The 18,750-nt window shown below is 45.6% G+C and overlaps 1 protein-coding gene and 1 long non-coding RNA gene across 2 annotated transcripts; one reads left to right on the forward strand and one right to left on the reverse strand.

Annotated features, from left to right (window-relative positions):
• The first annotated feature begins 7,961 nt into the window (after positions 1-7,961).
• LOC143830028 (uncharacterized) lies at positions 7,962-11,527 on the forward strand. Its single transcript, XM_077321818.1, has 4 exons — positions 7,962-9,928; positions 10,398-10,481; positions 10,661-10,744; positions 11,024-11,527. Exons 1-4 carry the CDS (start codon positions 9,307-9,309, stop codon positions 11,521-11,523), a joined length of 1,290 nt encoding a protein of 429 aa, XP_077177933.1. The 5' UTR covers positions 7,962-9,306; the 3' UTR covers positions 11,524-11,527.
• A 425-nt stretch (positions 11,528-11,952) lies between these two features.
• Positions 11,953-12,573, reverse strand: LOC143828755 (uncharacterized). The gene is made up of 3 exons (XR_013227852.1): positions 12,482-12,573; positions 12,243-12,362; positions 11,953-12,111 (listed from the first exon to the last, which is right to left on the reverse strand). It is a non-coding gene; the product is annotated as an uncharacterized LOC143828755 (long non-coding RNA).
• Between the last annotated feature and the right edge of the window lie 6,177 nt (positions 12,574-18,750).

Raw genomic sequence — 18,750 nt, forward strand, 5'->3', positions numbered from 1 at the left:
AATACAATTGCATTGAAATTTTCAGTGCTAGGTCAATTTCTCTGGTTCCTGTGTTTTTTAGACATAGTTTCTTAGCCTTTTTAGTGTAGATATGCAAAAGTCCAAATTTATAGTGACCTAGTTAAAAACCACAGCATCAATAAACCTGCAATAGTTCAGGACCCTCTTTTACAGGCTTCACAGCCCGCTTTGGGATTTAGGAGCCACAAGTTTGAAAACACAGCTTTAGAGTGCTAATCCCCAAACCTGGGCCTTAAAACTAAAACAAAGTGCATGAACTTCTACATTTAGCATAGTTTCCCCTCTTGTCATGCAGTCTGTCCCCTCCCAGCCCAGCATCCTGGCTTTGAGCCTGTATGCGGAACAAAAAAGTACATTGTTGAATGGTTTAATTACTATGTGATTAGCTCACATACCTATCCAAATCCTTATATTCTTACATTTAAAATAAGTGAAGGTTTATCCAGCTCTTTCAATTATTCTACAGTGTGTTTATTATTAGGGTTTTTTTAACCCTGTTCAGTCTTCCCCAGTTCTCCTTTCATTTGTTTGTTTCTAGAGTCAAACTGGAGACATTTATTAGTTGGCAGTTCTCCAATCGTAATATAAAAGGATATTTTAATTAAAATGTCTCGAACTATTGGGATATAGTTACTGTTTGTCCAGTATCATTCATATAACACAGTTGGAGTGTTGCTGAAACATTTTGTCATAAGACTCTCACAATAACAGTTACAACATTTTGTCTTGGAAAACTGTAGAGCACCTGAGTGCCTACACTGTCTGTCTGTTTCTCTCTCTCTTACACGCACACTGTAGACTAGCTTGGATTTTGCCTTAGGCTGCAAGAAGTTCCTGCAGCCTAAGGAGCCTTCTTCCAATTTAAGTGGCATTTCCGTTGGAGAAAGTTGACTTTGGGTTGAAGGAAGACTTCCAACTTTGCTCAGTGGAATGGTAGCATAGTGGCAGGATCTCCACCAGTATGCATAAAATACAGAAGTAAAACAGGTGGCACTGTTGCTGTCCATTTTGATTGGGTTTGACCTAAATGAATTGGAACCTGAGTTTATGGGCTCTCAAATGGCAATGCCTCTGAACTGTGGATGCTTTTTTCTGTGAACACTAAGTTTCTACTGATAACTCTGGATATTTAGGGAACCGATGAGGGGTAATGGCTCCACAGCCCTATAGGAGTGTCTCTATGACCCATTATGCACGGGGGTTTTAGCGTGCATTCGGGGTGGAATGACGGCGACTAAAGTCACCGATAACGCACTGTGCCGGCAGCAATGGGCTGCAGATTTGACGCACACCACCAAAAAAGCCGCGTTAGCGGAATGTGGGAGAAACCGCAGCTTCCGTGGCAACCAGGGCCCAATCAGACGCGGTGGCGAAGGCACCGCGTGCATAATCGGGGAGTTCCGGGTTGAGCGCCTGAGCCAGAGTCAAAGCGTTAATCGGGGAGTTCCGGTTGAGCGCCCGAGCCAGAGTCGAATGGGCCCATGGCCTAATGCACGGCCGCCAAAACGGCGATTTCGGGTCACATGGAAAACACGGAGGGGGAAGAAGTGAAGCAAACCACTTATGCATGGGACGGGACACAACGGCAGCAAAACCCAGAGTAACTGATTATGCACCCGGTGACACAGGCGCCGCTTCTGGTTGCGCCCCAGTCACCCGGAAGCTGTGCTTTCTTCTGCGTTTCGCTAACGCGGCTTTTTCGGTGGCATGCACCGAATCTGCAGCCAGTTGCAGCCGACTCCATGCGTTATCAGTGATTTTAGTCGCCACCATTCCACCCTGAATGTGCGCTATTCCCCCCATGCATAATGGGCCTATATGCCTACCAGTTCTACTTGCATCTTTGTAAATGTAACAAGAAACACTAAAACGTTTCCAGTTTAAAGGTCAAACTAGGAGAAACCCTAATATCTATTAAATGGCTGTAAGTAAAATGTCATCCTAGCACTGCTTCATAGTGAACATTTGTCAATCTTGTGCCATCTCTCTAAAGCAATTTGGAATCTACTTATTGCTCCTGAGTGGCCTAAATGGTCCTGACTAGCCAGATCTCATCAGAGTTCAGCTGCTAAGGAGTGTTGGCCATAGTTAGTACTTGGATAGGAGATTACTAAGGAAGACACTGCAGAGGAAGTCAATGGCAAACAGCCTCTGCTCATTGCTTGCCTTGAAAACCGCATGATCCTGGGAATGCCATGAGTCAGTTGTGACTTTGTGGTACATTATTATTCCTACTATTATTGTGAATTGTCACAGTCATATATTTCAAGATCTAGCCAAGTTCTTGGGAATTGCAGATATATCTTCAAAGAATTCTTGTTGTTCTAAGCAACATTGTTTTCTAGAGCTGAGTTGGTGTTATTTGCTTAAGGCCCAGAATGTTCAGGTGTTCCTTTGAAACTTCTAGGTACTGCTCCAAGGGCTCTAGTAACAACTGGCATGAACTTCTTCTCCTAGAGATGCTTTAACTATATTTGTAGGTCTTGGTATCATGATCTTATCCTATTCTTTCATCTATATTCTGCTGTCACCTGGGATTCTAATGTCAGTGATCCAAACCTTATTTCTCATTCTTTCTACAATTATGATATTAGCGGTGTTATGCTCCAGATGTTTATCTGTTTGCAATTAGAAAAATTGCAAATTAGAATTGCAATTAGAACTCCCAAAGAATCTTTATTTCATCATTTTACATGATCTTGTCTGATTTGTGCTCCCTTAAATTTCTCATTCATGATAAGCCAAACTTGTTTCAAAGATCCCAGTGCAACATAGCTGCAACTCTATCATGACTATAGTCTAAGTAATTTTATTGCAGGCACTAACCATGTGGTTTCATCCTTCAGCCTCTGAAGATGACATTTGTTAGTCATCACTTTTCTTTTGAATATTGGTTTTCATAAATTTTGTTTCAAGTGATGTTCTTTTACAGTTAGAATGAGTCCTTCAATTTCTTTCTTTGTGTCTATTTTGGATCTGCTTCCTGGTGTTTTCATTATCAACTTTATTCACTACGTCTTTCAAATATTTTTTTTTATATACAAGTTTTTTTTTATTTTCATAAAGATAGAAATATAAGATGCAATACGAGTTATTAATACAAAGAACAGTAAAATATAAAATATAATCATCATTTGAAAATGTACGACCCCACATTAACTACACAATGATATAAACTTTTGCCCAAAGCTGAGTCTAAGAGCCATCCACATTTCCACTACATTTAAAAAAAAAAGGCCTATTTAGATATACAAAAGAGAAGTTGTTAATGATCAACCTACTTGAGAGATTTCTAGGTTTAAGTTAGATGCTTAACATTAAACATTTATTGTAGAACAGTATGAGTTTTGGCCCTGTATCAATACTCTAATGAAAGGAAAAGAAAGTAGGGCTTTGCCTTAAAGACGTATAAAAAAAAAAATTACAAGAGGATTTCATAGCTTCTCCTTATCCTTAATACAGATACATCTACAAAACAATTTATACTTGACCCATTCTAAGAGCCATCCTGACAGGTATATTTTCAGATTTAAGTTGAGAGCTTAACATTAAACGTTTTCTACAAATCAGTGTGAGCTTTGGCCCTATAACAATACACTAATAAAGAAAAAATTAAAAATAAGGGGGGAAAACCCCGTTTTATAATTCCAACACTAACGATTATATTACCTATATGCCTACAAAAGAAAAGAAACAAGAGAGAAGAAAACACTGCTTCCCCTTTTTCATAAAAATAGAAATATAGAATATAGTATATGTTATTAATACAGAGAATAGTGAGTTTCCAGGTTTAGATTAAATGCTTAGCATTAAACATAGAACAATATGAGCTTTCGGTCTTCTTAAGGGGGTCTCATCTCAAGGCTTGCTACATCTTGTCGTTCCCGTAGACTTATATTCTGTCCCATTGGCCTTTGGCATAGAAAGTGCAGTTGTACTCTTTCCCGCAGAATATGCATCGATAAATCTTGAGGCCGTTGCACCTCCTGGACTCCAGTATCAATACAATTTTTTTCCCAAAGAGCTCCTTTAAATCGGTTACTTTCACTATAGATCCATATATCTTTTGATTGATTTTTGTACACTGTTGCTTTGAGATGGCTGTATGTCTTTTTAAAAACGGTGTCCTTATCTGGGCTGCAGAACTCCGACATCCCCTTTTCCGTCTCCAGAATTTCAGATTTCTCTTCTACTGTTGGTTTTCCACCTTGTTTAGAGCTGTCATCAGCCACTGTTATTGATCCATCATTCCTGTTGGAGACTTCTTCCTTGCCATCTTGGATCTCCTTGAAGATATTTTTGACCAATCCTTCTGTAAATGCTTTGAAATCTTGGGTTTGTTTCTCTATTAGATGAGCCAATCTTTTTAACATAGACATGTTTTTGACTTAAAAAACAACAGCCGGCCTCAAACAATTTTACAAGTGGCCAGTAGAGGTCCTCTGTTTTATCCTCTACCGTTCTGGCACAGGCATGTGATGTATTGAAGTCAGTAAGGCAGATATTCTCGTGCTGGAACAGAGTTCTCGTGAGATCTTCCCATTCACAGCTCTTATCTCTTATCTCCGAAAACCAAAACAATTGCAGTGAGAGCTTTTGCCAATTAATTTGAGATGATTTAAGTCCTTCTTCTGCTTAGTTAGGAGAATTAGCCTGCCTCATAATGAGGTGGCTTCGGGCAGAGCAGAGTAATAGGAGGGGGGAGACAAAGGGCTTTGTTGCAGGAAGAGAGATGAAGAAAAAAACCCAAGAGATACTTGCAGTAAATGAAGTTTTGGAACTCAGCCGATGTCCTCCCCTCAGTTCACAATGTTCATTTGCAGTAAATCGTCGTGTAGGGTTGAAGCAGATGCTTTAAGATTAAAGAGAGAAAAGAAAGTCCGAGATAGAATATGGCAGTCGTCCTCTGGATCTGGAACGCTGACAGCCTATAATCCAGGGAGATATACTCCCTAAAGGATTGGAGACGGCCCCAAGAACTTCCTGGGTAGAAAGGTGAGGTGGGGTTTGCGTACCCCTCCTCTTTTCTGCCAATTGCTTGCGCGATTGACCCCTGTCAGGCTTCAGAGATAGCAGAGCAGATGCCCTGCAACCCTCTCAGAACGACATCTTAGCCGGAAGTCACGTCTTTCAAATATTGACCATAAAAATTCCTTCCAGTTGTCAAAGTGAGCTTTAACTACAGTCTTTTTGTAATCTTCTTTGGTTTCTGCAGCCTTTGGTTTCTGCCTTGTATATTAACATTAGAAACTTATCCAAGTTTTTTTTTGTAGTCATTCAGGGTTTGTTTTTCTTCTTCAACTGCTTGCTTAACTTTCAAAAGGCTTCTTCCACCTAATTTCCTTAATAAATATAAATTATCATCATCACTTCTAGGGTGTAGTAAGTGATGCATTTTCATTATCTTTCACCTGAGTGTCATGCATTCAATAGCATTTCATATATAGAGACAGCACTCATAATTGTATAATGTTCTAGCCTGTTGGCTTGATTAACTTTATGGCAAATTAAATCTCAATATCAGATCATAGGAGTGCTATCAAAATTTAAACATGAGTTTTAACCACATATAAGTTGTAAGAGGTGAGGTGATTTGATGAAATGTCGTACAGGTTTGAGGTGAGGTTTCAAATGGTCTTTCCACTAGTTAGCCTGCTCAGCTCATGGGGGACCTCAGTCCTTATACATGAGAAGTATAATCTGAGTGAGACTGGAAATATAAATAGAAGCTGATCCAAATGCTGCACTGCTAAAATACCCTCTGCTGAACATGTCCTTAGTCTGCAAATGATTGTAGCATTAATGATTTACACCTTCCTACTTATAGTGAGGATTGTACATACCAATAAAGAGAGCAACACCAATGAGGTAAGTTTTAAATATGACTTCTTGACAAGATAAAAATTACCTTCTGCCCCCCCCCTCCTGCAAAACTCATCATTCAGGGAAACCAAGATAATTTCACTTCCAAACCAACCAGACGTCATTTGTATCTGAGGATAGGTCTTAAGGACTGATGGCTATAATTAATTTTAGAAGACTTGAGGTATATCATTGAATCACGTTGCCTAGTATATCACACTGCAACAGCTAAAGTCTTCGGGCAGGTGCCCTTCCATAGGATTGTGGGTACACTTAAAGGAAGAGCACAGGCCTTTTCTGTGGTTTCCTCAGCTCTTTGCAATGGCCTTCTTGAGTGAACAAGGAGGACATCGTCACATGTGACATTAGGAATGTATGTAAGGCAGTCTTGTTCCAGACAGCATTTGGAAGGGGGTGAATTTTTCCAGCAGATTTGCATATCATGAATGTTTTAATTCTTCTGTGTTTTAAATTAAAATGGATAATTTATGTATTTCAATTTGTCTTAATTTGGTTGATAGGTTCCTGCACCTTGGTTGATGCATCATTCACTGTCTTGACTCCAAGAAAATAAGGTGGAATAGAGACATTTTAAATAAATTAATTAAATATTAGTTTAGCCAATATGTCATAGTATGAACTCTGTTGCAACACATTTAGGCAATCTTGTTTCCACTAAAGATGGATCAATTGAGAAATATTTTCTAATTTAATTTTTAAATTTAGGTTTTTAAATTTAAATTTGTATACCACCTTCCCTTGTGACTAATAGTGTAAAATCTGTGCAAAATTTTATGTTTCAAGGAAAAAATAAGATGTACCAGCCTGCTTTATCATATGGCATGAACTGTAGCCAGGAGATCTGAGGATTGTCACAGAGCCAGACAAAGTATGTTCAGAGACGATTACCTAGCCTCCACACCATGGCCCCATCATCGTGTTCCTTGGAAGAACTCCATCCAAATCGTTGGAGCTCTCCCATCCACATACTAGCCAGGGTCAGCCCTGCTTAGCTTCCTGGATCTAATGGGATCAGGTTTGCCTGGGCCATCCAGGGCAGGGCATGGTAGGGCTTCATCAGGAATAGCTGTTACACATGAAAATCATCATTCAGTTTTGCAAACACTGTAACATACATATTAATTCAACTGGGTCTTTTTGATTAAGTAAAACCTGAGTTTTCATGGATTAGGAATGTGTGAGACTTCCCATATAAAATATCATTTGGGTTTAGGTCACTATCACTTATTTTAGACACTACAGAAGCAAGTATCTCCCTGTCTTCTGTCTTCTCCTAAACCAGGAGAGCATAGAAGGAAGAGAGAGCACTTGAGAGAAGATTAGGTGCTCACCTAATTGGTCAGCAATCATCAGTGTGGATTCTTGAATGGACCAGGAGTGACAGACTGATAGGAAAACAGTTAAGACCTGCACCTGCAAGAAAATGAACATGACAGTAAGGCATGACACCTAGACCTCAGGGGATGAAGCAGCAGAGGCAAATAAAGCTTGGTGTGTAAGCTACTTGGCCTGCCACCCCCATCTGTGAGCTGGCCTGCTTAGCAACAGAGTTCTATCCTGACTTGCTGCCTTGTACCTTGTCTCTGGGATCCTGTGCTTACTTCTACAGCCTGATCTAGACCCTGGATCCTGCACATGTTTCCAAGGCCTGGAACTGGACCTCTGAACCCTTGATCCTCCCTGTCCTGACCGTTGGACTGGTCCTTCTCTGACTCAAGACTAGTTTGCAGACCTTGCTTCTGTATCTGTTGTTTCTATGTTTGTGTATCCTAGAAACTGTCCTTTGTTTTTCCTTTATTTCTGCTTTTTCTCCATTGGTTAGATGGGGGCACCTTCTTTGAGGGGCCATAATTTGAACCCTGTAAATCTAATCCTCACCAAGCATCAAGGGCAGGTAGAAGAGAGTCAGTTGGAGACTTCCTGCAAGTTTGATGTCTCCAGCATGAAGGGGGGCATTCCACTGTGTAGTGAACCTTACAAACTAAAATTGTGTGTTTGATCCATAAACGTTTGTGCATGTGGCTGTGATTTAAAATGTAGGGGGCATTTCCCACGGCTTAAAAATAGCACAATGGTTGCTGATTGAAAACGCTACTAATTTGCCATAACGCACGACGTCGTAAACAATCTGCAACAATCCTGAAACCGACCCGCAAAAAGCGCTTCGTTGTAGCGCTTCTAGGGGAATCCAGAAAACTGGATTCACCCTCCGGATAGCGATACACTCCTGCAACCAATCTGCAACACTAGCGCTAAAGACCTGTGCGTTACCATTGTTGCGGGTTCTTCAAAGTCCCTCCTCCCGAGCCTGTCCTCCAAACTTCCGGCGAACTGTTCGCCATTTTTTTTTTCTCCGAGCGAGCGGGGATCTACGAGGCAACGGGACAGCGACTGGCTTTCAAGCACGATCACTTTCGGAAATTCTGCCCGGACACCACAAGAGTTTTTCACAAGCACAGTGGCACACACCGTCACGTTCCCAAAATTTGCCCAAAGCTTAAAACCCCGTCTACCATCGGCCAGTCCTAGCGGAGTCAACGTACAGGGAGCATTTTAAAAAATTTTCCTCTGAGCGTGCCAACGAACATTCGCCGCTCGCAGTCTCCTGCTTAGCTTAGAGGGGTTCAATAGACGTGATTCGTGGTGATTTCATGAGGGGCGGCTTATGTGTAGTGGGTCTTTGTGTGGTTCCCAGTGCGTGCTTGTGCTTGGGTGCGGACAACCCCTTCCATTGGCGGCTAGACCTCCGGCAAGCGGAGTTGCCGTCCCCCGTTCATTTTAAAAAATTTTCCTCTGAGCGTGCCAACGAACGGTCGCCGCTCGCAGTCTCCTGCTTAGCTTACAGGGGTTCAATAGACATGATTCGAGGTGATATCATGAGGGGCGGCTTATGTGTAGTGGGTCTTTGTGTGGTTCCCGGTGCGTGCTTGTGCTTGGGTGCGGACAACCCCTTCCATTGGCGGCTAGACCTCCGGCAAGCGGAGTCGCCGTCCCCCGTTCATTTTAAAAAACATTCCTCTGAGCGTGCCAACGAACGTACGCCAGTTACATGTCATGTTTGGTTGATTTATGCTGTGGCTGGTGAATATTATTGGGGAACTGCCGAGTACTGCCGCACTTGCTCTCGGTTGAACACCGGCATGCGTTTGTGTAATGGCGGACATTTTCCTAAAATGGCTCCCGCTGCATGTTCAAACTGCTCTTCTCGCGTGTAAACGAATACGCGCATGCGTTAAGTCAAACAACAAGGGCGCCAATCTGGCCATTAGGAGCAGATCCTGTTCCCGCGCGAGGAGTTTTGAACGTGACATGTGACCTGATGTGGCCAATGTGCGTGTCCCCTGCTGCCCTCCACCAATCAGGAGCCGGCTAGTCCCTTTGTCTTTGTGTGCGGGAAGGTATATGATCCGTTGCACCCTGCACCTCCCACCACCATTTTGCTCAGCTACTAGCAAAAGCAACATGGAATCGTCTTCTCAAGCCTCGTCCGTCCCTGCAACCGGCCGTGGCCCAACTTGGAGGGACGCGGAGATCAGGGACCTGATCGGGATTTTCTCGGAGGAGAAAATCCAGGACGCGTTCCAGTCCTCCCACAGGAATAGGGAGGTTTTTGAACAAGTGGCTATTAAGATGCGCGCCCTGGGCCACAACAGGACCGGCCTTGAATGCCGGTCGAAGACCAAGACAATGAGGGCAGAGTACATGAGAGCCGTGAACCATAACAAGGGTTCCGGCAACGAAAAGGTGACCTGCCCCTACTTCGAGGAGCAGCGCCAGCTGTACGGGGACGGGGAAGGATCCGGCAGGCCGAAGCGCGTCGGCCGGAGCCTTAAGGTGGTTCGGAAGCCGGCTGCCCCGGTCGAGGAACCACCCGCTGAGGAGGATCCCGGCGAGGGAACCTCCTCCAGCTTTCGCCCTCCACCCCCCGTCCAGCAACGAGCCGCGGAATCGGTAACGCTGGACCTGATCGCCATCGTTCCTGGGGAGCCAGAGGAGGCTCCTGAGCAAACGCCCCTTGCCTCCGGTAAGTGATTTTCTTTTTATTTTATATTTCCTTTTAAGCAAATGTGTGTTCTGACGTTTGGGCATCGTTTTCTCGTGTGTTCGTTGCAACGCATAATACGGTAGGCTGTGGAGAGCTTGCTGTGGTTACTATTTGAAACGGTTTTAATTTTATAATTTTATAATTTAATTTTTAAAAGATTTTAAAAGAAGGTAGGCTGTGGAGTGCTTGCTGTGGTTACTATTTGAAACGGTTTTAATTTTATAATTTAATTTTAATTTTTAAAAGATTTATTAAGATGGTTGGCTGTGGAGTGCTTGATGTGGTTAGTATTTGAAACGGTCATGTTTAACCAACAGCCCCAAAATATTTGCAGCATGCCTCGCCCATAGGCCTTCTGCAGTACTTTGGCTCACAACTTTGGGAGCTTGCTTTGTGGTTCATGGTGTATGCTTGCTCGTTTTTCACTATTTTCTGCTCTTGTCCACAGAGACACAGTTGCCAGGGACGGGGCCCCTAGAGTCTCCAGCAGCACCTGACGTGGATAGTGATTCGGGGGCATCAACTAACATTGGTAGGTATTAGTAAAAATAGGGGGGGGGGCTGTTTTAACTGCTTTGTGCTTTTCTGTTTGTGCAGGGCAGCAGCACTGCTAGGAGAAAGAAGAGAGTCCCTCTGCGTTGCTGGTGTAGGCTTTGAAGCTGGCTTTGCCACCCTTTGGTAATAGATCTGTTTTTTTTCCTTTTTTTGCAGATTTCATACCCGGAACACAGGAGGAGGAACAGCCTAGGGTGCTTGGACCTCCTGCCCGGCGCAGGCGGATACAGATTCAAGATGGTGAGCGTGCATGACCTGTTCCTTTCGAGCCATAGCTGCAGGACAATGTCGCTAGGCACTAACCATGTGCTCCCTTTTAATTGTTGAGAGTCCTGCTGTGCAAGTAGGCAAAAGTAAAAGCACACCATGGGCAAACAAACAATAGCCATGTGCTCGCCGGGGATTGTTTAAATTCTTGGCAGGAAAACACGGGGACAAAAAAGAACACCATGTCCACCATGGTGTGTTTTGACTTTTTGGATGTTACTAACAGTTTTGTTTCTCATTTTTTGCCAACAGAGGTTCTTTCAGATGAGGAGGAGGAACCACCCCTGGCTCCAGGCAGCCCACCACCTAGAGGTGCGCTCCCAGCAGAGGAGAGGCTTACGAGGGAACGCGGCAGGCTGAGGCGCGTCTCCGTCTTGACAAGCGTGGGAGAGAGGCTCCTTGAGCACTGCTATGAGGAGTCACGGCGTGCCGCGGCCGCTGACCAAGCCATGCTCACACTCATTGCCCAGGAGGGGAGAAAATTGAGGGCAGTCCTTAGAGAGACAAACCAAATCCTACGCGAAGGCGTGGAGGAGGTGCGTCTGATAAGGAGACTCATGGAGAGGGCTGTAGCGGTCATGGAAAGGGCCTACCCTCCACAAATCGCCCCCCCACCACCACCCACACCAACACCACCACTTCCAGCACCCACCCCACCGACTCCCTCTCAGAATGCCTCCACCCAAACAAGAAGGAGGACTATTCTCGGAAAGAGAAAAATAAAACCAGCAGACAAGTACTCCCCCTCCTAGTTTTGCCCACTTTTTCTATTTCATGTTATCTGTGTTTTGTTGTTTGTTGAATAAAGTTTATATTTTTGACTCTGTCTCTGTGTACCCTACTGTAGAATCTGCAAGGCTGAAAGCGGCCTCTCTAGTGATTGTGTATATTGTGGTACTGCTGTGTGGGTTGGAGGTTGGAGGGGTGTTAGTTCAAGGAGTTTTAGGAGTGTGGTGTGGGGTTAAATATGTGCGAGTTTAAGAAGTCACACTGGAGTCTTGTTATAAAATTTGCAATAACATTTTATTTTAAAAAACATTTTAACAGGGGAAAAACATTAGGGAATGAAACTTGGAGCCCCACCAGCACCACCACCCCCCACCCCCCTGGAAAACCAATTTTTTTTAACAAAAGTATACATTTAACAGGGGAAAAACATTGGGGAATGAAACTTGGAGCCCCCCCCCCCAACCCCTACCCCAAAACACAAACAGGAAACAAAACTCAGGTCCCACCGCTCCCCTCCCCAGCCCCTTCCATCGCCCTAACTCTCCTGCACAGCCGTCCCACGGTCCCCCTAACTTTGCGCCGGAAGAGCTCTTCGTCCTCCTTCTTCTTAACTGTGGGGAGGGAGAAAAAGTACACATTAGTACCACACATATTTTCAAATTTCTTTAGTTTACATGCATACACTTTTAAGTGGCCTTAGCCACAGTGTGAGAAGAGTTGGGCAGTGGGGAACATAACCTACGCTCTTCCGCCTCCCTCTGTTGCCTGTGCTGCTCAATCTCCCCTTTCAGCTCCGCCACTTGAGCCTCCAGGGAAGTAACTCTGGCCTCCATGGCACGCAGCCTTGCCTCCACAGTTTCAGCTATAGAAATCAAACAAAGAATTTGATCACACTCCAAAAGGAAGCATCACATCAGGCTCCCATATGGCTCCGTGTGGGTACACACACATGGGTCTCCCTCACAGACATAAAACTCTCACCTGCAGCCTGTCCCGAGGTGGAAGGTCCCTCTTCCTCCCCCTCCTCACGCTCAGGTGCTGTTGCCAGCTTGGATGGTGATTGTGTGGCTGGGCAAAGAAAAAGACAAATCATAATTAAAAGCACACAAAACAGAGATGAAACACAGCTGGTGGACACACCACAGTTAGAGTCTAAGCGCATAACCAAAGTGGTTCTACAGTACTGGCTGGCTAAGTCTGAGGGGGTTGACAGCATCTAAATACTTTCTCGAATTTCATTGGGGACAGTAGGGGAAAGAGGCAGCTAGTCATTCCATGCATGTTTAAGGGCAAAACACAACGAGGGCAGCACTCACCCATATGCCTCCTCATGTCCAGGGGGGGCTTCCCAGCCTTCTCCCATATTTTCACCATCTGGTCGTGGAAGACCGTCCTCCCACTTGGCTGCGGGATCCCCCCCCACTGTTCCAGACTGTTTAGGAAGTCCAGCTTAAGGCGCTTGAATTTTGTCCGGACCTGCTCCCAGGTCCGGACATAGCCCCTCTCCCTCAGCTTTGAAGCCAACACCAGGTAGGCACCCTTGGTGTGGCAATGGGTGCTGGCCATTAGGCGGCCAACACTTTTTGATTGTAGCACCAGCTCCAGAAGTGCCTCAGCCTCGGCGCGCTGCCAGAAGGAGCCCTTCCGTGGCTTCGGCATCTTCGGAATGACGGTTAGGGAACGAACGTGCGTTGCTCCGATCGACCACCCCGTTTTTTAAATGTATCAAAGCTGCCCACCAATAAAATTATTCCTTGGAACATGAGTGGATTGATCCTCCGGTTTGACAGGGGTCGCCAATACTTCCTGGCTACCCGCCTCCCCGAACTTTCCCCATTCAGCGCTTCCGTATTGTGTTTGTCAATTTCAGTGGGGAGTTAGCATTTAGGGCTGTCAAAGTGCTTTTGGACCAGAGAATCCCCGTTTTTTTGCTGGCAAAGTACACAAACCGCACAAGACAAGGTTAAACAAAGAACACAAAACTTTATTCAACAACAGAGTAGGAAAAACAATTAAACACGCCTCCTGTTTCTGTAGATGTGGGTGGCTATGGCGTCCCGAACCTTGCACCCCTCAGCATATATCCTTTTTCTCCTTGCTTCAGGGATGTCCTGTGTATCCTGAAGGACTACAGGTTCAGGTTCGTCCTCAGGGAAGGGGATGTTATGTCCCTTGTCCTCGCATATGTTGTGCAAAATCACACATGCGATTATCAGCGGAGTCACATTGTCAATATGTACATGGAGTCGTGACATTAAACAACGGAACCGTGACTTCAAACGTCCAAAGGCACGCTCCACTACATTCCTTGCCCGGGAGTGACTGAGGTTGTAGTGGCTCTGCACGTCCGTCCTTGGCCGCTTGTAGGGAGTCATGAGCCAGCGTCGTAATGGGTAGGCTCCGTCCCCGAGGACCAACGCCGGCACACGCACGCCCTCAATGGTGGCGGTGGGGTTTCCTGGAACAAAGACCCCTTCGTCCATGGCTTTCCTGAGGTTGGATTCCCTGAAAACAAGGGCATCATGCCTCCTGCCACTCCACCCCACCTCGGCATCGATAAACCGGCCGGAGAAGTCCACTGTTCCTTGCAGGAGAACAGAGCAAAAGTCCTTCCTGTTCCCGTACTCTTTTATGCTTCCCCCGGGGGCACGGATAGGGATGTGGCTTCCATCGACGGCCGCAAAACAATGCGGGAATCCAAGCCTGGCAAACCCGTCCATACTCTGGAATAAGGGAAAGAAAAGAATATAAGCCATGGCATGTCAGCGTGGGGTGTATCGCGTCTTCGTTGCTGACCTGTCAAACAAGAAAAAAAATTTAAAGGGCAAAGGGGATGGAATGACACTCACCGCTCCAAGCCGGTCTCCGAGGCACACGACTTTGCTGAACAATTCCGCCTCCATGGCGAGGCAGAACTCCTTAAGGATATCGCCAACCGTAGTGACTCCGAGTCCGAATTGCTGGGCTACTGTCCGGAAGTACTGAGGGGTGGCCAAGTACCACAATGCGGCAGCCACCCTTTTTTCAACTGGAACGGGGCGCCGCATGCCAGTGACTTGCCTCTCCATGCGTCCACGTAGAGCCTCCACGAGTTCAAAAAATGTCCCCCTCGACATCCTGAAGTTGGCAATCCAGTGGTCATCATCCCAGCGAGTCCACACAAAATTCTCCCACCAGTCAGAGGATCGTTCGTCCACCCAGAACCGGGGGGGGAACCGGACCTCTGCCAGAGCTTGCCAGCGTTTCTTGGCCGCCATGGTTACCCTTACAGAACGTCTTCTGCTGCTGGTCAGCGTTCCGGCCACCCGTTCTCGGTACTCCGCGATAGCATACGTCCGACGCGACAAGGCGGTATTCATGCGCTGGACCACCGCGAGCATGTAAGCCAGCAATTGAAAAATAAGCCTCTCCATTGCAACGTTGACCTGTGCTGCGGGCAGTAGGCTACGCAAACAAAAGAGTGAGGCCGACCGCGTGTCTGCCCAGGTGCATATAAGCAGGTAACCTGTGGGCGTGTACTGTGGGCGGGGATTAACCAATCAAACATGTCAATGCATCTGGTTCCTAGAAAACAATAGAAAACACGTTCCAAGGGCGCCAATGATTGGACGATAACGCGTTGCTACGGGGTTTCCTGGGTTTTTTAAAAAAAAAGGGAACCCCGACAAGTCCGGCTTTAGGGTCGAGGTCAAAGGTGTGCCTGCAGTTTGATTGACGGGCACGGGAGGCCAGAAGCGCTAAAAAGGGACCTCCTTTGTAGCGATAAGACGGAGAACCGGAAGCCTGTGGGTTACGAAAGTGGCGAGAAGTGAAAGTGCCAAATTCCGCAAAAACCGCAGCTGTGCGTTACGGGCACGGCTAGTTACATTTCGCTACTTGAAGTAGCGCTTTCACAAACGGCAACCAAATAGCAACTTTGAGCTCTGTGCGAAATGGCCCTAGGTTTCTAGAGTAAGAAAGGTAGGGCTGGATGGGTGCCTGAAGTGTGTCATGACTGGCTGGTAGCTATACCATAAGAGGAAGAATTGACTGGTTTGGGGAGGGTTTGTTCAGAGTATGTGAGAGAGGGGTAAGGAGACTGTTGGGTGTAAGAAAGAAGAGTGTGAGAGAAATCTGTGCTAGTGGGATTTATTAGCCTAAGTGGATACATTTCAAAAGAACACCACTGTTTTACTTGGAATAAAGGATCCCCTTTTACTTCAAAGCCATCCCCATATGCTGACCTTTCTGTTATTCTACCAGATATAACTAAGCCATCCTGTTCTTTAAATCCAACAAAGAATTCTAAGGCTAGAGTCATTGTAGCATCAAAAATAGGTAGGAAATGCTAAGGAAGGCAAGGAGGCAGCATAACGCACATCACCTCAGAACTCTACAGAGGTGCCTTGACAGGTGTTAGGCATAAAGGGTCTCATAAAGGAGCAAAATCTTACAACCCTGCTTGATGTTGCACAGCTAATGTGATATAAATATGTTTCATCTGCTACTTCAAAAAGAACAAATATTTTTCCTCTGCAACATGGAGATAGTTTGTGAGGAATCCTGCAGATGGTGGCTGACCAGAGGAAACTGAAGTTGCCTCTATCATTAATTCTAAGTCTACTATGGCATTAAAATAACATCATACAATGGCAGTATAAATTTGAGCAGCAAAAAAAAGTGGTTAAACAATTAAGATTAGAGCAGAGGAAAGGATTGTGTGTGTGTATGTGTGTGCGGGGTGTCCACAAAAGCCTGAGAAAATAAATGTGTTTTATGCAGTGCTTTAATCTCACCAAGTTTAGCACCAAGTGAATATTTGTGGAACGGATGAGTGATGGACAGGAGAAAGTTCTGCCCTGATTTCTTACCTTTTCAGCTCAGACCAATCAGATTTGAAATGCTGAATTAAACATTTCAGAATGAAACAACATCCTGATGAGGTTTAACAGTCAACTGTTTAAAAATGGGGGGAGATGGGCTTTGGAGGGAGAAGGGTTAGGCAGTATTTTAGAGTAGGCAGGAGTTCAATAAGGACTTAAGAGTATTGTTTAGAGAGGTAGTGTTGGGTGCTGTTCTGTAAAGATATCAGTGAAGTGTTAATGCCTGTCTGGCTACTGTTTCAAAATTTGAGCCTCTTTGAAAACATACTTTGTAACCACTAAGCATAGTTCTGGTAACTTGGGTCATCTCTCTCACTAAAGTGGGAAGGCATTTAAGTGTAACACAAATAAAATAAATGTTAGTGTGTTTCTTACCCTTGACTCAATCCATATAACCCACAGCAAGCTCTATAGGATACAAGGGAAAGAAGTTCTTTTAAGTATCTGCCATGTTGACTATTTTAAGGATTAAATGATCCCCTGTAAGTGAAAGAAAAAGAAAAATCCACTTTGTCCCACACTGCTAAAATATAAGGTGATCTTTTAGTAGAAAAGGAAGGAGTGGGTGGTGAGATAGTTTGTTGTTAGTTGCAAAGTCGTGTCCGACCCATCACGACCCCATGGACAATGATCCTCCAGGCCTTCCTGTCCTCTACCATTCCCCGGAGTCCATTTAAGTTTGCACCTACTGCTTCAGTGACTCCATCCAGCCACCTCATTCTCTGTCGTCCCCTTCTTCTTTTGCTCTCAATCGCTCCCAGCATTAGGCTCTTCTCCAGGGAGTCCTTCCTTCTCATGAGGTGGCCAAAGTATTTGAGTTTCATCTTCAGGATCTGGCCTTCTAAGAAGCAGATCTCTTCTAGGACTGACCGGTTTGTTCGCCTTGCAGTCCAAGGGACTTGCAAGAGTCTTCTCCAGCACCAGAGTTCAAAAGCCTCAATTCTTTGACGCTCGGCCTTCCTTATGGTCCAACTTTCGCAGCCATACATTGCAACTGGGAAGACCATAGCCTTGACTAAACGCACTTTTGTTGGCAGGGTGATGTCTCTGCTTTTTAGGATGCTGTCTAGATTTGCCATAGCTTTCCTCCCCAGGAGCAAGCGTCTTTTAATTTCTTTGCTGCAGTCCCCATCTGCAGTGATCTTGGAGCCCAGGAAAATAAAACCTGTCACTATCTCCATTTCTTCCCCATTTATTTGCCAGGAATTGAGAGGGCCGGATGCCATGATCTTTGTTTTCTTGATGTTGAGTTTCAAGCCAACTTTGGCACTCTCCGCCTTCACCCGCATCAACAGGCTCTTTAGTTCCTCTTCACTTTCTGCCATTAGAGTGGTTTACAACCCTCCAATGTGAGGGATTTGTTTTAGGGTGGTTAAATATAAAGAGTGAATGCCTGGATGAGCTGGGCAGATATTCCCATTTTTCCTATAGTGGGGACAAACCCCTTTCCCAGCCCACTTCTACCACCAATGCTGTGAGCTCAGGCCCCAGGGTAAACACAAAATGGCTGGATGTTGTGAAATCCCTGTGCCCCTGAGCCACCATAGACGGGGACTGGGATGACATGCTGAACCCTGCCCTGCCTGCAGAAAAGGGGGGGGGTCAACCCAGGTCTGAGGCCACATGCACAGTGGACGCAGGCCAAGCGAAGTCCAATAAGTGCAGCCATGGCCATTTCGGGCCAATCCATGGTAGGGCAATGCTGCCAGTTTAAGTCAGAGATTACTGGTAAGCAGTGTCATCTCCATGACCGTTTATGCACTGGGGACTTCACTGCCCCAGCCCCCTGTCAGGAGCACAGATCGGGGGTGGATGAGGTGCACCAGGCCAAATGCTCCCCTATGTGGGTGCAGGAAGAGGTGGGGCAACCTGCCATGACTAAAACTCCAGCCTGCAGCCCGGCATGAAACCTTCAGTGCATAAACGGTCCATGAGCCAGCAGACTTTCCAGGCCAAAGGCCTCTCGACCATTTGATGAAGAAGCAGGTACTGTGTGCACAAGGCCATGTGTGTGGCAGAGGTCCCAGTGTTCCTAATAATCAGTATAACTAGAGATCACCAGCACTGCCCCCATCATGGAGTGGCAGCTGCCTACAGCTGAAGGTTGGAATTTGGGGAAGGAAGGCCCAGCCACTTAGTTGCTTGCATAGTGGCAGGACTAGGCACCCATCATGTGGAAGAAGCTTCTAAAGTATGTCCCCCATGGGCCAAAGCACAGCTATGGCATGGGGAAGGCATGAATATGGTGCCATCTGGTCCAATATAGAGGATTGTCTGATCATCTGCACCCTCCGTGTACAAATGCTGATCCTTGTGGCCATCTGGGACAGCATCCCTGGAGCCACAGGCCAAGGGGAAAGGTATGAAAGAGGCTGCAGTGGCTTCCAA

Source organism: Paroedura picta, chromosome 2 (assembly GCF_049243985.1).
Source record: "Paroedura picta isolate Pp20150507F chromosome 2, Ppicta_v3.0, whole genome shotgun sequence".
NCBI lineage: Eukaryota > Metazoa > Chordata > Lepidosauria > Squamata > Gekkonidae > Paroedura > Paroedura picta.

Coding starts and splice junctions, on each gene's coding strand:
- LOC143830028 (XM_077321818.1), top strand. CDS start 9,307: ATGATCCGTTGCACCCTGCACCTCCCACCACCATTTTGCTCAGCTACT. Junction 9,929..10,397: donor GCAAACGCCCCTTGCCTCCG/GTAAGTGATTTT, acceptor TCTTGTCCACAG/AGACACAGTTGCCAGGGACG. Junction 10,745..11,023: donor GCGGATACAGATTCAAGATG/GTGAGCGTGCAT, acceptor TTTTGCCAACAG/AGGTTCTTTCAGATGAGGAG.